Source organism: Pinus tabuliformis, chromosome 2_2 (assembly GCF_031772625.1).
Source record: "Pinus tabuliformis cultivar Carrire ecotype Pingquan chromosome 2_2, CPIR1, whole genome shotgun sequence".
NCBI lineage: Eukaryota > Viridiplantae > Streptophyta > Pinopsida > Pinales > Pinaceae > Pinus > Pinus tabuliformis.
The window spans coordinates 579,492,353-579,512,594 of NC_142300.1; the positions used below are offsets into that span (position 1 = coordinate 579,492,353).

The following is a 20,242-nucleotide window of genomic DNA, read 5'->3' on the forward strand; positions in this document are numbered from 1 at the left end:
TATATTATAGCTCAATGGTTTCCATGATATTATTGAATTTTCTCGATTCTCCCTCCCTTTTCTTGGAAATAAGAATTGCACTAGTAGATGAATGTACAAGTTGGACTGTTCACTCATAAGCAGCTAAAAATCATGCAGAAAATAGCTATGAATTTACAAACTTAGCAAATGACCCAACTAAAATGATATAGCTATTAAATTGCCCCAATAATAGTATGAAGTTACACTCAAAACAGTTGGTATTCATCCAACATAGTACAAACGCAAGCATGGCCAAGATCTCCATATGACAAGGAAAATCTAACATGTTGCATACGCTTTGAAAGATATTTTTCCCAAAGCAAGACTTTGTTAACTGATGGTATTCAGACCCTAAAATTCTTCAATAATAATACCGAGTCTGAAAATAAATTGGAAATTATCAACTCTGTTTCAGGAAAAGTAAATTGAAACAAAATAATCATGGAAGGTTTATGACTCTGCTTCTGGAAAAGTTAATGGAGATATATACCATATATTTGGCATTTTTTTTATATCAAAAGAAGCCACGTTTCAATCCATCAATTCAACACAGTTAAAAGTAAAAATCATGTCAATGGAAAACAATGGTAGTTTTCAAAAGCAACCATGTAAGTTTTGTTGGCTGGCTATCCTGATTCTCATCCAGCAGTATATCAACAATAATGATCCATAATATCAATCCAAGAGTTGCCCTAAGCTGCATCAAACACTTTAAAAGATACTCTATTCTGCAGCTTAGATAAATGAGAACCTTGAGATGATTAAGGACATGATCTTAGAAGAGATGTTAGGATCATGGATCTGACTAACTTTTAACTGCCCACATATAAAAGAGAGGATAAACTCTTGGAACATGAATATTAGGGAACACCTTCAAAAATATTATAATACTTATAAATCAGTAATCATTGAAACGTTTTGCTGGCACCCAGAGACTGTATGCAGTACTTGCATGATAATCATCAATATAACAATGTATGGCTCCCTCTGCTCCATTTGCTTCAAACAAAAATCACTTGGAAGGCAAACTGGCCGAACTACATATTAAATGTTATTATGATGACCACAAACAAGAAATCTCCTTGTCTCTTTGGCAATCACTAATACATTGTATGGCAAGCTTCTTCAAGATTTCATGCACAGAATCTATCGGCAATGATGCATCCACAATCTGTAATTTAACAAATGATGAAATTTAAGTAGAAAGGGATGATTATAAGAAGGTACTCACAAAGCTCTCTAACTGATATCCAAAAAAAACAGAATTTTTTCCTTAGAATAGCTATTACCTGCCAGGTTGAATCAGACAAAGCCATATAAAGCTCTGCTACTTTTCTTTGAAAGTCTAGTTGTTCATATCGCTCACCTCCATAGCCTCCTCGTTCTGCTGCTTTCTGAAATTGAAATCTCAACACACACCAATATTAAAGTTTTGAAGTTTGTGTGTTTAGAATTAGTCCAACTCAAAAAATCTCAAGAAAACACATCATGTCTATCCAACCATCAGATGACAAAATGCAAATTTGAGTGAAGCATCTTATAAAACCACAATGTTCTTTAATTGAATTTAATTACCTCTGGAGCTATGTCCAAGTAGAGAACAAGATCTGGAGCTGGTAAACCAACTTCAGGAGCCTACAAAGAATATTTTCCTGATTATTATGGTTGTTCAGTTTATTGCTTCAAATTGATAAAAAGAATGCAGCAGAAACTTGCATGTCCTAAAACAAATGATACCTTACACCAGCTCAGGTCAAGCCCTTTTGCAGCAGAAAATGCAACCCCAGAATATGAATAACGATCAACAATTAGAGAGGTTCCAGCCTTAAGCTTTGCTTCCATTAAAGACCTGAAAAAAACTTAAAATGTTTACTTCTCCATACAAGGGAGAAAGATAAGAACTTCATATTGAATTTTGCTATAACAGCATCTTTGCAGGTACAGAACAAGTTCGATTGCATAAACAATACCCCAACATAGAAGATTCCTGAAAATGATAGATACCAAATTAATCACCTCTTAATAAACGAGTCATAACTGTTTGATGAGACCCATTTTTTCACAATTATAATATACCTGAACATTATATAATCTATCTAATGCAATCAATACCCCAAAATAGAAGATTCCTGAAAATGATAGATACCAAATTAATCACCTCTTAGTAAACGAGTCACAACTGTTTGATGAGACCCATTTTTTCACAATTATAATATACCTGAACATTATATAATCTATCTATCGCTATTCAAAATTTTCTTCACCCAATATATAAAAGATTTTCCTTAAACAATTGTTTGACACACAGAAACACATATCAGAACGAAATCACAACTCAGAGATATTCAATATTTAAAGTACAGGTTACAGAACTTTTCCAAATAAATATAGGGCAAAACACAAACAAGTTCAATGTAGAATGCTCCAATGCAAAATCCTTTTTGTAAGAACTGTCCAAATTTGCTCTTACTTTTCCTTGTTATGCATTCGTAGACTCCACTTGTTACTAACCAAAATTACAATTCAACCAACCTTCACCTCGTTTAATTGATACTTGCCCCAGTCCTGACTAATTAGGTATCAACTCATACACACTGATTATAAGACTAATATGTTACATTGTCAAAACCTCATTTTTATTTCTACATTGTAAGATGAAGCTTGTATATATCTCTTGAATACTAAGAAACTTTTATCAGTTCTACAATTTTTGAAATTAAATGCTAGAGCTGTGTAGCAGTCAGAATTTGGTGATTACCACTGGAAAATATATTCTTATTCCTGTTACATGGACTTATTCTAGACTTCATTTAAAAATAGGAAATGGCAAATTTGAAGAACTAAAAGATCCATACAAGCATTCCATAGCTTGATGTAATTTTTGTATGCAACTTCTTTTTCTGCAGTAAATAAGCTCCGAATAGGCTATTTAGATGACCTTTCACCTGACCTCAAATTCAAGCCATGCTCATCTTCGTAGGTGAAGGACAAGTTGCAAGTCAACGAACAGTTCAGGGGCATAGCTTCCTTCATAAGCATAATGCATTTCCCACGAAAACCCACCAGGCACTTTCCCCTCATCCCAATGAAGGTACCCAGGGTAAACTGGATGAAGAGGTAGAACAAGAAAAATAATGCAAAGACACAAATAGCCGAAGAAAAATGAGACAGACGGACTTCACAAGTTGACTTAACAAAATGTGCAATAGAAGAAACAAGTCGACAATAACCCAAAACTCAGTTGACCTGACATTAAAGAAGTGAAACTCCTGGAGTACATTAATAGTGGATGTTACAAAATACCAAAGTTGACATACTCAGAATCAGGAAAAACTTGGCGAGGCAGAGAGCCAAGATTTTCGCTAAGATCAGAAAAAGGTCAACAGGTACAAAAATATAATGAAATACACAAAGAAATTCAGATCACGAAAAACTCAAACAAATCAAAAAATATCAGCAAAAATTCAGCGCGCAAAGTTTGACTTCTGATTAATCGTGACTCAAACTCATGTTAACAGAGGCAACAAACTTGGTCAACCCCAAGTTTAATTGGGCTGTGCCAGAAATCTTTTTTCCAGCCTGATCCAAGTCAAAAGCGCAATTTTGTGACATTACAAAGTACAGCTCTTGACTATAAATCTAGGGAGTATGATAATAACACAGGAACTAGTCACTCTGGCCATCCTGACCATAATAACTAAATTTGCAAATGCATTTACCTTTTCCTTATAGTATCTCCAACATCCAGGTTTTGTTAAGGATGCATATGTCTAGTTTCCTCCCTTGCATAAAATTTTAAATAGGAATTGTTACCAATCGGATTAGCAGAGGTGCCAAGGTCCATGCAACCTGCTAGGCTGGGCACACATGCTGCATATAATGTTGTCATTGATGACAACCAGTGTCATTGATGTCAAAAAAGATGCCCAAGGAAGCAGCAATATTACTCATGGATCAAACGAAACAGTATGACAGTTGGATCTATTACATGCTCTCATCAAGTGAAGTCAAAAGAAGTGTGAAGTTAATTGAGTTTTTCACAAGGATGTGATCTTCTAATAAGCCTATGGATAGTATGGTTGGATAGTTCTCACCAAGACCTTTCTGATGGTATATCACACTCTAAAAAAATCCTCCCATATAAGAATTTACGGCCATTTGAAGATCAACATTAGTGAAGGAAGTAAACTATAGGGCAAAACTCACAATCACCAAATTTGTTAAATAGTGTGCATCTTCAAGGTGGATCCATGCTTCAGTGATCCAATCTATGGCGGATAGCATCTAAACTCGCACGAGGTCGAGCATGTTTGCTCAGATCAAATGAATCTAACAGCTGAATGAGAAATCAAACAACAGAGCATGGGTCAACTTGTTCAAACATTAACCCTTCATGTTGAACTAGTCTCGTTGTGACACGTGGCAGCTATTGGTAGGATGACATGGCACCTCAATAAGGGCACATGCTTATGGTCATATTGTTGAAATATGTAACTAAGTTCGGTCTTCATAATTTCTTATGTAATCTTGATGTTTGCATTTGATGTAAAAGAGAAATAAAAAATTTGAGATTAACTTTCGGATTAATCACATCAAATACTTTTCTGGTCGATGTTTCGAACCTATAATGAGGTTCATATTCAGGACCAAGGTGAAAAACACAGATCAATCAATGGGATTAAATAGCGATGAGATGCATCAAGTTCCAGAATTAGCCGTTGGGAATATAATATTATTTAATAAAAACTAACCATAACGACTAGTTTTTTAGTTAAGAAATTGTAACTAATGAAGTCAAAGGTGAGAGTTTACTAGATATTAATATTAATTATTAATACAGATTAAGTGGGCCTAATGGTTAAGAGCATGTGTTTCGCCCTAAGAGGTCACAGGTTCAAAATAGAGGGGGGTAGAGTATGTATGCCTTTGTAGACTTAGCAGTCAAATCAGTGCACGAAGGTGGGTCCCTTGTCCCACAAACAAGGGGGTCTAAACACCAATTTGGTGTTTGACGTGGTCGTGACCTTAAAATTGGATAATAATAATAATAATAATTAATATTGAATTAAAATTAACAATAAAGGTTAGATACTGAAAAACTAATTTGGTGTTAAGAAATTATTAAAATGGAAATAATTTAAAAGAATTATTAAATGATTATTATTAACATGGTTATTATTATTATTATTAATAAATAAATAAACGAATAAAAATATAAAATAAGAAAAAGAATAAACTGAAAATCACAAAGAAAGGGCAAGAACCCAACTCTTACTTAATTTCCAACCATCGTCCCTATTGAGATTTTTGTTCTGCTTCTCAATTTCAATAGCCTCTCTCAACTTCCTATGGTGGAAATGATCAATCTTTGCAATGACCTTAGAATCTTCAATGCAAACATGGTGCTTAGTTTTCTCCGCATGTTCAGCAATAGCTAAGGAGCAGGAACAATTATGCTTGATGTCTGTTGCATGTTCTTGAATTCTCAGATTAATGGAGCAACCAGTCTCTCCAATGTAGGGAATCCCACATGAGCAGGGGATTGAATAAACCCCTTTCATGTCTTTAGGGTTCACAAGGTCCTTAACAAATCTAAGGGAGCTCCTAATAGTATTAAGGGGCTTGAAGGTAGCAGAGACATTATTCCTCTTAAGAACACAAGCAATCTTATCCGTGGTTCCATGGATGAATGGAAGAAGAACATTTGAAGAATGTTCATCATGAGATTTCTTAATCAAAGAGCCTTTATTGGCTTTTTGAAAAGCCAAAAGACCTCGATGTCTACTATAGCCATTTTTCTCAAAAACATCCAGAAGGTGGGATTTCTCATCCTCCAGGTGGTTTTCATCTGAGACCCTCAGCGCACGTGTAGCAAGGGTGTTTAGAACACCAAATTTTTGTGTTGGGAAATGGTGAGAGTTGGCATGAAGATATTGTTCAGTGTGAGTCTTCTTGCGAAACACCTGGTGGGACAAGGAACCATCGTCCAATCTGGAGAGGAGAACGTCAAGGAAAGGAAGACTGCCATCTACTTCAACCTCCATTGTAAATTTGATGGAGTCCGATTGAGAATTAAGGTGAGAAAGGAACAAATCCAACTTTTCACGACCATGGGGCCAGACAACACAAGTATCATCTACAAACCTTTTCAAAAGTTAGGTTGAAATTGAGCAGAGGCCAAAGCTTTAGCATCAAAATCTTCCATGAATAAGTTAGCAACAACAGGAGAGAGCGGAGAACCCATGGAAACACCACATGTTTTCTAATAGAATTCACCCTGGAAACTATAAAAAGTTGGAAGTCAGGCAAAGCCCAACTAAATTAGTAGTATCATCATCAGTAATACGATTAATGACATTAATTGCGTCCTTAATGGAGATTTTTGTGTAAAGGGAAACAGCATCAAAGCTAACAAGAAAATCCCCAGGGTCAAGCCTGATACCTTTACGCTAATTGACAAAGGAAGCAGAGCCCTTAACAAAGGAGCTAGTGTGGCCAACCAGGAAGTTTGAGCTTTTGAGCTAAGAACTTGGCAAGAACATAAGTAGGCCAACCTATTGTGTTGACAATAGGTCTAAAGGGGACCCTCTTTATGAATCTTAGGAAGACCATAAATTCTAGGGGTGAGAGGGTTACTCTCAATAAGCTTCTTGTTGAGGGGGTTGAGAGCAGGGTTAGCTTTAACAACATTGATGACCTACTTAGAAACTTTTTTAATAGGATTCTTCAAGAATTTCTTGCAACTCCCACTATTATAAAGGTGGTCCAACATCTTGCCAATGTAATCAGCTTTATCCAGAATAATGACAGCCTCTCCTTTGTCGGCCTTAATAACGACAATGTCAGGGTTATCTTTTAAGAACCCAAGAGCGAGAAACTCACTTCTGCTAATGTTGCTCTTTGGAGGCCTCGCTTTTCTAAGAATAATCGCACAATCTTGCCTAATAACCTCCTTGATATTATCAAGAAGGTCCCTAATTCTAGGAGCCAAGGCAAAATTTAGTCCATTATTCAAGAGGTGAAAAACATGAGGATCAAAATCAATACAGGGTAAATTAACAACATTACTAAAAGAGGGGTGAGAAGATTTATTATTATTATTATTGTGGGTTTTCCTCTCAAGATTGAAGAGGTTTTGGCCCTAGCTAATTGCCTATATCTTGTGTCCTTTGTCTCATTGTTATTTATGTTTCGATATCTGTTTGATGAAGAGAACACAACAATAATCAAGCTAAAGAAGAATCTAATAAAGAAAAGTAAAAAGCATTCACAAGCAGTTATCGTAAGGATAGAGAAATCACCTATACTATTGCACCTAGATTTCTCAACATGGAATCAGAGTTAAGGTGACAAGTCAAGGAAGGGCAACTCATCAAAGGACAGTCAAGGACCGAAGTACTAATAGATCATTAAAGGCATCAAAGCATCAAGAAGATCCTCTCATCTCCAAGGCATTTTGAATACAAGGAAGTATCGAAACCCTAGACCGCTCAAAGAAGAGTCTACACTTGAAGCATTCTTCAGAACCTCGCTCAAATCATCATCTCAAGGAAGAAGAACTCAAAGACCCTATCTCCAAGAAAGAACTACTATCTAAAGCATCTTGAAGTCTTCTCATCCAAGGGAAACAAAGATAAAAGGTGTTGTCATCATCATCAAAAGATTCGAGGTGATCTCCCTCTCCTTGGGTCAAGGATCACTTTTGAAGAAAACCATCTTCATCAAGAAGAAGTTTTCTATTACCTATATCATCATCAAATTCAAGAAGGCAGCAGGTTGAAGGAGCATCTTCACAAGTAAGTATATTTATGTCTACATCTGAATCTGTCAAAATGTCTTTTTGCAAGGAAAGCAACAAGCTGGTTGGGGCTCCAAACTTCTTACATGGAAGAAAAGGGCAGATCTGAATCTTATAGAAAATGAAGTCATGGAACATGTTAAGGGCTCAATCACTAAACCTCCAAAGGAAGAAGCTCAAGCACTTACAAAATTCATGAAAGGGGAAGTAAGGGCTCAAAGGATTCTCATAGAATCCATTAAGGATCCCATCATTCCCTGTATCAAAATTAGAAACTTCAAAAGAAATATATGACAAACTTGTAGAATTGTTCTCCGTAAGCACTGCAAGAGAAGTGATCTCGTTAAGACAAGAACTCTACAAGATGAAGATATTGAAAGAAGAAGGAATAGCCTCATATTTTATGAGGGTGTCAGAAATAAGGGACCAACTACAAGAGTTGGGAGAAATAATGTTGGATAAGAAAATGACTACCATAGTGCTCAATGCACTACCGGAGGAATGGGGCAACTTCACATCCAGCATTTATGCAAAGAAGGAAGCTACTCCATTCAATGAATTATGGTCACTATGCAAGATAGAAGAAACCAGCTTTAAGGCAAAAAGTGATCTAGTATCAAGCAAGCAAGCTCAAGCATTTGTTGCCATGGCTAGAAGAAAAGGTAAGTTTGGGAAGCTTGGTCCTCAGAAAAAGAAGAACAACATGTTGAAGGTTCAATGTTATGGTTGTCATGAATATGGGCACTACAAGAGAGATTGTCCAAAGCTCAAGAAGGACAACAACAAAAGAGAAAGGGAAGAAGCTAAAAAGAAGAAATCCAAGGAGGAAGTAAAAGATCTCTACTATGATTGAGATAGTCTTCCTCGCCTAGTTCTTTTCAAGTTTTTGTTTCAAATTTTCTTTTATAAAGTATAAGCTATCATCGTAGAAAGCATTAGAAGCATCATAGGATGCATCATGTTAGGAGATGGCATCAAGAAAGCATACAATTGAAGCAAGAGCTCGTGACATCATCATAAGAAGCTTCAAAGATAGTTAAAGTAGGAATATATGGCAATACAAGGGAGTAACTCTCGGTAACCTCATTGGAAGCATAAGTAGTGCTTATTGGAAAAAGAAAGTCATCTAGTATAGAGCTCATCATACATCATTCAAAAAGGAGCATTTGCACGATGAGGAGGATCAAGATCCTCCGTTGGAAGGTTCACCTATTGGAAGAAGCAAGATTCTCGCCAAGAATTCCACCTTGTATGGGATTCATGGGATGGTGGTATGACGTCAAAAGAAGTAAAGCAGGTCAAGGTGATTGAAGTTCTTTCAATCAAAGAAGTTGTCAAAGGAAGTCTATATGAATGAAAGGAAGAGATGAGGTATGTGTGCATGTATTTAATAGAGTCGTGTCATATAGTTGCAAATAGCATGGATAAATGCTCTACCTCATGAGCATGATCAAGAGAAAGGGACCTCCTCCTTTGGAAGGATGCATGAAGGCATGGTTCACATATTGACTAGATGAAATAAACATAATATGTCCTCATATGAAATATGAGGTGGTTGATAAAGATAAAGGAACTATGGATGGAAGTTCCTAGGGAGCAGTATGTGAAGAAAGTAAGGAGAGATCATGAAAGATGCAACTATGGTCACATAGAAAAGGAAATCAACATCTAATGAACTGGAAGAATTGACCATGACATCTCCAATGAAAAGGTATGAAGACTCCGATGAAGTTTTGAAAGGAAGATAGCCCTTGACATGTAATATCTTTTTGGAGATGTGTCAATATGTATGCAGGATGTTGATGTGACAACAAGTAGATGTCATGATGAAAAGACCATCACAAAGGTAATTTTGATTTAATGTTCATTTTTTATTTTTGAACAATATCTGGATGGGTTAATGCAGGGCTACCAAAGGAAGAGTTGTAGATGTCATCTACAATTGATACTCATGTGGTAGGATGAAAGATCCTGAAGGAAACATGATGTGAAGAAGGTAGCAAAGTATGAAGGAAAGGCCAAATATGGACTAATGGATCACTTTCCGATGAAAGAAAAGATGACATGACTGACATGATTCATGAATGAAAGTGATGGATGGTTGATGCCCTAAGAAGAAGTCCCAAAAAATGTAGGCTCCATGACAAAGAAGAAATTCATGACATCGAAAGAGGGAGTCCTACAAGCAGTTGATTGTCCCATGATCTCCACCTAGAGAGTTGTTGAAAGAAAATCCCTGGTTAAGGGGAAGCTTGGTCAAGTCCCTAGTTAAGAGGGAGCTTGGGTACATTCCTTTATAGGAATGGGCACATTCCTTCATAGGAATGGGTATATCCTCCCTGGTTAAGAGGGATGGATAGACACGTCATTCTTGTTTTCACTTAGGAAGAAAGAATGGAGGATTGGGTAAGCATTTGGCATCCGATACTCTTTGAGGATGTGGTAGGACATCCAAGATAAGAGTAGTCGTAGAGGACCGATATTCTTTGAGGACTGGGAATCTAAGATAAGAATAGTTCTGGTGGAACATACTCTGAGAGAACCCAGATGGGGTATGTTCCGAGAGACAATGACGAGGGTGTCTATAAATCATTGGTCTCGCTAGCATTGTGCTCTGATCTTGTGGAGAGATAGAGTTGTTAAGGCCTTGCTATGTGACAATGTTGGATGATATGATGCTAAAAAAATACCAATCCAGCTCTTCTTATGAGAATTCTTCAGATTGAGAATGTCCAAGTACCTTGTATGGATTATGAATACCTCCCTAGTTAAGAGGGAGTGTTGAAATATGTAACTAGGTTCGGTCTTCATAATGACATATGTAATGTTGATTTTATGTATTCAATGAAAAGAGAAAAATAAAAATTTATTATTATTGTTCTTGAGGCATGGGTTTCATGCTCAAGGGAAATTTATTTTAGGTCAAGATCTCGTTGAGAGCTTCTAGGATTTGTCATTGGGTCTATATAGTATAAAGTCAAAAGAGTCATTGTCATGTATGAATAACCCTTCTTGGGCATGTTACATATTGTAAGAAAAACTATTTGAGTCAAATTAGAGTCAAAAGACCCTCCAAGACCATGTCAAACATGCAAGCATCAAGTCGGCCTCATGGAGCAACAAATCGGCCAAAGGACACTTCAAGTCGGCCTAAAAGGAGCAATTCGACCCTATGAGAAGCCTATATAAAGAAGACCTCGGCCTCATCTAGAGACACTTCACTCACACACAAGTTCGATCATAAGAACAAGAAGAAATGCAAAGAAGAAGAAGACAAAGGAAGGAGGAAAAGTCGAGTTATTTTGGATTTGCTTTTGGGCTACTTCTCTCCACACATGCGAAGGAATTAGGGCACATATTGTTGCAGTGAAGCCGAGTTGCAAAAGTGAAGTTAGGTCATCAAGAAGAGTTGTTTTGGAAGTCGAGTTCTCTAGGAGAGAGAATCTACCCAAGCGAAGAAGAGAAGTTGCAATTTCCAAGCAAATCAAAAATGCAGTCTCTGGGCAAGTCGAAGTTGCAGTTTCTAGACTAATCGAAGTTGCAATTTATTGGCAAGTCGAAGTTGCAGTTTCTGGGCTAGTCAAAGTTGCAGTTTCTGGGCAAGTCAAAGTTGCAATTGTAGTTTCCGAAGTTGCAGTTGCAGTTTCCTAAGTTGCAGTTGTTGAGTAGGTCGAAGTTGTTGTAAGGAGAAGTTATTCAAAGAGGAAGCATTGACTTGGTCTTGGAAGGGTTCTTGGTCAAGGGTCTAGGTCTTGGAATTCGTCAAATGAAGATTCTATAAGAAGAAAAATTCTTGTGGGTTTTTCTCTCAAGATTGGAGAGGTTTTGGCCCTGGCTGATCACCTATATCTTGGGTCCTTTGTCTCATTGTTATTTATGTTTTGATGTATGTTTGATGAATAGAACACAATAATAATCAAGCTAAAGAAGAATCTAATCAAGAAAAGTAAAAAAACATTCACAAGCAGTTATCATAAGGATCAAGAAATCACCTATACTGCTGCCCCTAGATTTCTCAACACAAAACTTCAAATTTTTTATTTTCTAGTTTAATTTAGAATATTTTACTTGCTCGTTTTTCAAGTTTTATCTCAAGTTGGCAAGTCTATTCACCTCTCTTTATTGAAATTGAAGATTATTTTAGCCAAGGTTTTGAAACAGTAAATTTGGGCTATTATTGCATATGTTTTACCCTATATATCAAGTGTCTTTCTTGCAAATTTTTGTGTTTTACTCGGTGTTACAAAAGAAATCTGCAATAGTGTCAAGGTCCCCTACTCATACAAAGAAAGTACTTTGTTTGGGATCTTGTATTTAGGCTTTACTATTAATAAACATTGATGATTTATCATTTTCGAGCCAAAATAATCACTATTTCCAGTTGTTATTTGATTAAATCTAATTTTTTTGGGCAAATAACCAATGGGATTTGTTACCCAAGGCTTGGAAGTAATCTTTCAAGTTCAGTCTAACAGCTTCCAGCTCCCACCCCTAGAACTGCTTTGGCACTCATTGGGTGGTCTGTTAGGGGAAATTTGGTTGTTGTCCCTGCAATTTATTGCAGATACTATAGTTTGAGATTCCACATTTTATGGTTTGCAGATTCTATAGTTTGCAGTTACCAATGACTCGAACATAAAAATAACTTCAGATCTAGTTAGTACATTTTTTCTACAGCAATTTTGAATACGTAGATGCTATGTTTGACACAATTGAGTGTAGTGTTTTGCTGGTTTTAATTTTCTGCTGTAGACTTACAAAAATCAGCAGGACAGCCCCTAATTTATTCCTCCAACTCAACTTTTGACCCCATTTAATTCCTTGGATAGTTTGAGGTATTGAGTGGGAATCCTCTCTTGGTGTTTAGAAGGAAAATGGGCCTAAAGAGTGGGGGTTTGGGCTGAGGTGACAGTGAACCCTTACCCTGTTTGCGCCCATCCTGGCAAGTTGCACGCACCTTTGCAACCCTATTAATCTGATCGGTAATTTTTTAATGTTTTGTCAAGGAGAAGGCCATTCAACCTAGTCGCATACTGTTGGAAACATAATCCTCTTGAGTTATGTGAACTTGGCACATTTACTTGAGTGGAAGGCAAAAAGCCTCAAGTGAAGGCCAACAGTTATGGGCAGTCCAAGAGACCTCTTGGAAGAAGAAATCCAAGGGTTAATAAAAATGCATTAACATGTATATCTTGTGAATAGAATGCATCCCACGATTTACCAAATTGGTCTATTATTTGGTGTGCGTATTCATCATGGTATCAAAGCAATCCTATTCCTGCCTTCATTAATAGTTTGAGCCACTAGTTTTGTGGCCTAGCCTGCGTGCCCTCACTGCTCAAAAGCCAGTCACATCTGCATCTCTATCAATCTGAGCTCTGCTCCCAAACTGTGTTGAGCCTGTCAGTCTAGTATGAGACTCTCCTTCGTACACCCAATTTTGGTATGCCATTCTCCAGTCTATCAAACCTGTCCTCCTAGGGTCCCGCATCCACTCCACCTTGTCTGCATTTATTTCTCTAAGGTGCTCGAATTCTCTCTGCCCGTGTTAGATATCTTTGCCTGCGCAGCTCCTCTTCCATATCTGCATGCGTAGATATCTCTGCCTGCATAGCTCGCCTGCCATCTATGCCCCCGCTCAGACCTATCCCAGCAAACGCAGAGACAGATATCAGATCGTTTCACCTGAGGTATCAAATATCAGAGCGTTTCACCAGAAAACATAGAGACAAGTATCAAAGTGCTTCACATAACCTCGACCATTTTCACCAGTGAACGCAAAGACAAGTCGGATTGTATGCGGAGGACTGTAAGGCTACCATTGTGGCCATCACCCCATTGTGTATGTGGAGGACTATAAGGCCAACATTGTTGTCATCATATCATTTCTTTGCATGTCTATTCTACCCACCATTTTGTGCCATCATGCAACCTAGGCTCTTTCTCATGTCCAAAATATTTGCATGCCCATTTTCAGACCTGATTGTTGGGAATCACAATTGTTGTTAGACCAAAACCTGCAGGTATATTCAACAATCGCATTGCCAGAGATAAGGATCCACAAGAGGCAGTTAGTCCATGTCGCGAAACACACAGGGAGCGTTGACTTATCCAATGTCCAAAATCTCCGCCCCAACGCGAGTCGGGTGTGTATCGAACTTGTGACCTACGCTCTGATACTACTTGTTGGGAATCACAATTGTCATTAGACCAAAACCCACAGGTATAGTCAATGATTGCATCGCCAACGATAAGGATCCACGAGAGGCGGTTAGTCCATATCCTGAAACACGCAGGGAGCGTTGGCTTATCCAAAGTCCAACAATTGCATCTGTGGGAACTACAGCTAGATATTGGTAACAAGGCTCATGTTCATGTGAATAGTGATAAAACTCTGTATGAACTTTGGTATGGTAAGCCTCCCACTGTAAAGCATTTTAGAGTTTTTGGAAGCAAATGTTTCATCAAAAATAATGATGAAAAACTTGGTAAGTTTGAAGCTAGAGAAGATGAAGGAATACTTCTTGGTTACTCATCTAGAAGCAAAGGATACAAATGTTACAATAAGAGACTTCGGAAAATTGTTGAATGCATTAATGTTGTGATTGATGAAGCATGCACAGATCCCAAAAAGGTAACATCAGCAAAAGAGGATGATGATGATGAATGCTTTCCCACATCAAATCGCAATGATATAGAAGAAGAAACTAATGAAGCAGCAAAAGAAGACACATCAAACAAAGAAAAGGCTCCATCCAGGTATGTTCGAAATAATCACCCAGAAACTCAAATTCTAGGAGAAAAGGAATCTAGGGTACAAACAAGAAGAACCCTTGCAAGATCTTCTAGCTATCTAGCTTTATTATCCACCATTGAACCACAAAATGTAAATCAAGCTAGTAAAGATGAATGTTGGGTTAAGGCCATGAATGAAGAACTTGATCAAATTGAAAAGAATGATACTTGGGAATTGGTTCCAAGGCCTCATGATAAAAATGTTATTGGGACAAAATGGATATTCAAAAATAAGTTGAATGAAAATGGAGAGGTCATTAGGAACAAAGCTAGACTTGTTTGTAAAGGTTATGCTCAACAAGAAGGTATAGACTTTGAAGAAACATTTGCACTAGTAGCCAGACTTGAAGCCATAAGAATGTTTCTTGCACTTTCAAGTTTTCGAAATTTCAAAGTTTATCAAATGGATGTAAAATCTGCTTTCCTTAATGGAGATCTAGAAGAAGAAGTATATATTGAACAACCAGAAGGATTCATTTTGGGGAATGATGAAAACCTTGTATGCAAACTCAAAAAGGCTTTATATGGGCTAAAACAAGCTCCGCGAGCATGGTATTATTGTCTTGACAAATATCTTCAACAACAAGGTTTCACAAAAGGATCCGCAAACAGCAACTTGTACACAAAAATTGAGGATGATAAACTGCTAATTATTGTTGTTTATGTTGATGATATCATCTTTGGCAATAATGAAGAATCTATGAGTCAAAATGTTATTGGGACAAAATGGATATTCAAAAATAAGTTGAATGAAAATGGAGAGGTCATTAGGAACAAAGCTAGACTTGTTTGTAAAGGTTATGCTCAACAAGAAGGTATAGACTTTGAAGAAACATTTGCACCAGTAGCCAGACTTGAAGCCATAAGAATGTTTCTTGCACTTTCAAGTTTTCGAAATTTCAAAGTTTATCAAATGGATGTAAAATCTGCTTTCCTTAATGGAGATCTAGAAGAAGAAGTATATATTGAACAACCAGAAGGATTCATTTTGGCAAATGATGAAAACCTTGTAGGCAAACTCAAAAAAGTTTTATATGGGCTAAAACAAGTTCCGCGGGCGTGGTATTATTGTCTTGACAAATATCTCCAACAACAAGGTTTGACAAAAGGATCTGCAAACAGCAACTTGTACACAAAAATTGAGGATGATAAACTGCTAAATATTGTTGTTTATGTTGATGATATCATCTTTGGCAATAATGAAGAATCTATGAGTCAAAACTTTGCTTCTGTTATGTAGCAAGCATTTGAAATGTCTTTACTTCGGGAGCTAACCTATTTTCTTGGTCTACAAATGCAACAAGCAAAAGATGGCATCCTTCTCTCACAGACAAAATATCTCAAGCAGATTTTGAAGAAGTATGGGATGGAAGATTGCAAACCTGTATGTACTCCCATGATGACAAGATGTAGCCTCAGTTCTAATGATGATTCTCCCACAATAAACCAACCAGAGTACAGGTACCAAACCAGATATCATGCATGCAGTTGGGATTGTTGGACATTTCCAAGCCAATCCAAAGGAATCAAGTCTGCTTTATCTAACAGGTACCAGACCAGATATCATGCATGCAGTTGGGATTGTTCGACGTTTCCAAGCCAATCCAAAGGAATCACATCTTCAGGCAGTAAAGAGAATATTCAAATACCTTCAAGGAAGCCAAGACTTTGGTCTATGGTATCCTAAAGATGCATATCTTACCCTTCATTCATACACAAATGCGGATTGGACTAGAAATGTTGATGACCGGAAAAGCACTAGTGGAGGTGCATTTTACATGGGGCCCCGATTGGTATCTTGGTTTAGCAAGAAACAAAGTTCCATTGCCTTATCTACAGCGGAAGCAGAATATGTGGTTGTTGCATCTTGTTGCACACAACTTCTCTAGATGATGCAAACATTACAAGATATACAAATCAAATGTTCTCCACCCATCTCCATCCTATGTGATAATACAAGTGCTATTAGTATTTCGAAAAATCCTGTTATGCACTCCAAAACCAAGAATATTCCTATTAAGTACCACTTTCTACGAGAACAAGTGCTTGAGCAAAAGGTTAAATTAGAGTATGTTCCCTCCAAAGAACAAGTTGTTGATATATTTACTAAACCTCTTCCCAAAGAAGCATTTGAATATCTTAGACAGAAACTAGGAGTTGTCTCTGCCTCATTTTGTTGTTAATCTAGTCTGCTCAGTCTACAGGTGAAAATTCAAAAGGTTGCTTTCTATACGCGGGTTTCATGAAGTATAGTCGCGTATATACACGAGTTTCTTTGCAGACAGTCGTGTTTGTTTGTCTCTAATAGAAAAAAACAGTGGGATGGACTCAAGATCAGCCTCTGACATGCTACTGATAATTATGATTTGATTTTTCTTGGTCTGGTGTTGATGGGTACAGTCTGCTGATATGGTATTGAGTTATGTTTTTCTCATTGATATTTATCTGATTGATGAAGATGCTTTGATGAATGAGTTGTTGACAATGAACAGGTAGCACAAGTTCAGGGGGAGCATTAGCCTTGCAGAATATAATGCATTGTTGGCATTATGGTTGTTGAATTATGCTACTATTAAGATCTTTTGGTCTCAATTATTAATGTCATATCTGTCATTTGATGTAAAGGTCATGTGGAGACCTATGATGTAATAATTGTCATATTCAGTCATGTATGGACTTTTGAGGTCATGTCAAATATGTAATCCCACTTGGTTGGGTGGTAGTGTCAAAAATGTAATCCCACTTGGTTGGATGGTTGAGTCAAATATGTATCCCCACTTGGTTAGGTGATTGATGAAAGTATGAGTCTGTGGTGACAGGAAGGTCATACTCAGTTGAGATATAGAGTCATGTTCTTCATTTGAAAATATTTCTGAAGATTCAGCATGTACTCAGGGGGAGCATGGATAGTATAATGCAAATCAGATCCAAAGGGGGAGCTTTGGTCCACCCTTTGCCCTTGATGTGAAAGGGGGAGAGTATCATGGTGTTTGAATAATGGTTATTTGATGTATCTAACAAGTTTCTACAAGTTGAGGTGATCAACACCAACATGGTTTCCATCAAGTCCAAAAGGGGATATTGTTGGCATTATGATACTTGTGTTGTCCTTGATGGCAACTCACTTGTAACAGAACAAGTATATGGTAACTAGATGAATCCACAAGTCAGTTCAGAGGTGACAGAGTGATGGAACAGAATAACAGAATGATGGGACAAAGGTTTACAAATCAGAATCAAAAGTTTGATAAAGGTGAATATTTGAAGATCTATACGCGGGTTCGTCAAGGCCAAGTCGCGTATACACGCAGGTACAAAGAAGCAAAGTCACGTACATGCTGGTGCACTAATTTAAGAATACCAAGGGTCCTTACCATGGTATTAGCCCACAATATTGAGCGCAATAACGGTTACTTGATCCCGTCCAATATTACCACCAGCATTAGTGTAGTTTTGACCCATGGTATTGGCTAAGGCTCTAACTATATAAGGAGGTGAAGATCAAAGTGCTAAGTGTGCATGTGAAAGGGTTTTTGATGAATACTTCAATCTAAAGTATATTTGCATTGTAAGGGCCATAGTTGACACATAGATCTGAAATAATTATGCACCAATGAATACAATGATGGATCAGGATCATGAGACCTGAAATGACTTTGAATGTATGATCTGCTCATGGATTGACTAGATCTAAGTATTGACGCATGTTTTTATCTCTGAATATTATGATCTGGATCTTTCTGAAGTTCTAAAGAGCCACGCAATTTTAGGTCAAAATTTGCAAATCTGTATGCAGGTTGGTCTCAGTGAAGTCGCATATACACGCGAGTTTACTTCTTCAAAGTCGCGAACATAAAGGAAGGGTTTCTGTCAAAATTTGAAGATCTATACGCAGGTTGGTCTCAGTGAAGTCGCATATACATGCGGGTTCGTTTCATCAAAGTCGCGTATATAAAGGAAGGGTTTATGTTCATAAATGACTCATCAACATAATCAGTGTTGTTGTATCTGTATTGTCTGTCAATGATGCCTTCATGTTGATATGGGTTGAGTAATAATGTCTAAAGTAGAACTGATTGAATGATGAAGTTGAATTTGGTTACATGTTGATTGGTTGAAAAGATTATCGATGTTGCTAATTGTATGAGGGTTCTGTAAGCTAACAAAATATTTTAGAACTCTGTCTGGTTCAGAATTACAAGTTTTTAGTATATTGAGATCTGTACGCAGGTTGCTCTACAGAAAAGCGTGTATACACACGAATTTCCTTAAGTGAAGTAGCGTATACATGTTGACATATGAATGATCAGGGTTGTAGTTGATTCTGTGTTGATGCAGTATTCTGAGTTCAGTTCTGTGTTCTGGTTACAGTGATCTCACTGTTCTGTTTGAATTAAGTTGGTGTTTGCTTCAGTTGATCTACAAGTTGTGATGTATTAAAGCAGGTGGATCCAGTGTGAAAATTTATGAAACGTGGTCCACAGATGTTGTTGAGGGTTGGAGCCTTCAGTGAGGAAGTCGAAGCTTCCTGCCAGTAGTAGTTGGTAATCAGATCAAGGGGTTGGAGCTCCCTTCTAGTAGGAGCTGGAGAACGAGTGAAGGTTGTAGCCTTCAGCAGGTGGGTGCCTGCGTACTGGCATGAGTCTGCACCAGTACAAGAATGTAAGAAGCTTTTGATATTAATAAATTTGAAGATTGAGACAACAACAGCGGTGGTTTTCTCCCACATTCGGTTTCCACCTTAAATCCTAGTGTTCATGTGTGTTGCTTATGTGTGATACTTTATGCTGTTCTTACTGCACCTGCTTACTGCTTATCAAATACCTCATAAATCTCTTACAATCTAGTTTAAGTTTAACAGATAAAGAATTAGTTATTTTACAAGTTTACTAAGCATACTAGTTTCTTTTACAACAGTCGTTGGGTTCAATAAAGTCGTGTATATATTTCAGAAAAGAAAATTATTATTGTGAGTTTTTTTAAACACTGATTCACCCCCCCCCAGTATTTTTCCCAACACTGATACCTGTAGCCTTTGCTCAAAGCCATCATGTCAGCTCTCAGTCCTCACCTTGTAACATGTTTACACTATGTATTTGTTTGTTTAAACTTCTAAGATTTGCTTTCAAATTGGCACACAATTGTTGACAATCGGCTTTGGAAATCATAGCAACAACTCCTCTATGGTCGCTCAAAGATCTCCAAGATATAGCTCCCTGTTTTACCAAGCCAACAAAGCCAGTAGACGTGACGAAGAAAAGAGCTTATAGCAAAGGACTCTAGTCACCACCTCTCACAATTGCTCGCCATTGTAATTGGAAAGTAAAGAACAGAATCGGCGATCGCATTAATTGCACATCACATTTGGCCATGGCAGTTGGATTGTATTTCAACAACCCAAATTCATTCTCACTCAGCCAACTAGTCTTAATGTTTGAATCACTATGTTAGAATGATTTTTCTAGATCTATAGAAACTTAACCCATGGTTTTTGTGAAGCATTTTTCAAATCCAACCTATAATTTGTAAAAGAAGATGTGTACATTGGGGTTTATTGTTGCACAAACTAGCAGGTCTAGTAAATAGGCATAAGCTAGAGGGCAAAATAACACTTGGGACATAGGCCCA

At 37.4% G+C, this 20,242-nt stretch overlaps 1 protein-coding gene across 7 annotated transcripts in view; it reads right to left on the reverse strand.

Annotated features, from left to right (window-relative positions):
• Positions 1-609: 609 nt before the first annotated feature.
• The window catches only part of ZEU1 (P-loop containing nucleoside triphosphate hydrolases superfamily protein), a 48,646-nt gene continuing 29,013 nt past the window's right edge, over positions 610-20,242 (reverse strand). For all 7 annotated transcript variants that reach the window (XM_089404984.1, XM_089404986.1, XM_089404982.1 and 4 more), the window contains exons 4-7: positions 1,759-1,870; positions 1,597-1,656; positions 1,311-1,415; positions 610-1,192 (exon numbers count right to left, since the gene is read on the reverse strand). In XM_089404984.1, coding sequence (XP_089261110.1) covers positions 1,076-1,192; positions 1,311-1,415; positions 1,597-1,656; positions 1,759-1,870 — 394 coding nt within the window. In that variant the 3' untranslated portion in view covers positions 610-1,075. The remainder of the gene's footprint in view (positions 1,193-1,310; positions 1,416-1,596; positions 1,657-1,758; positions 1,871-20,242) is intronic.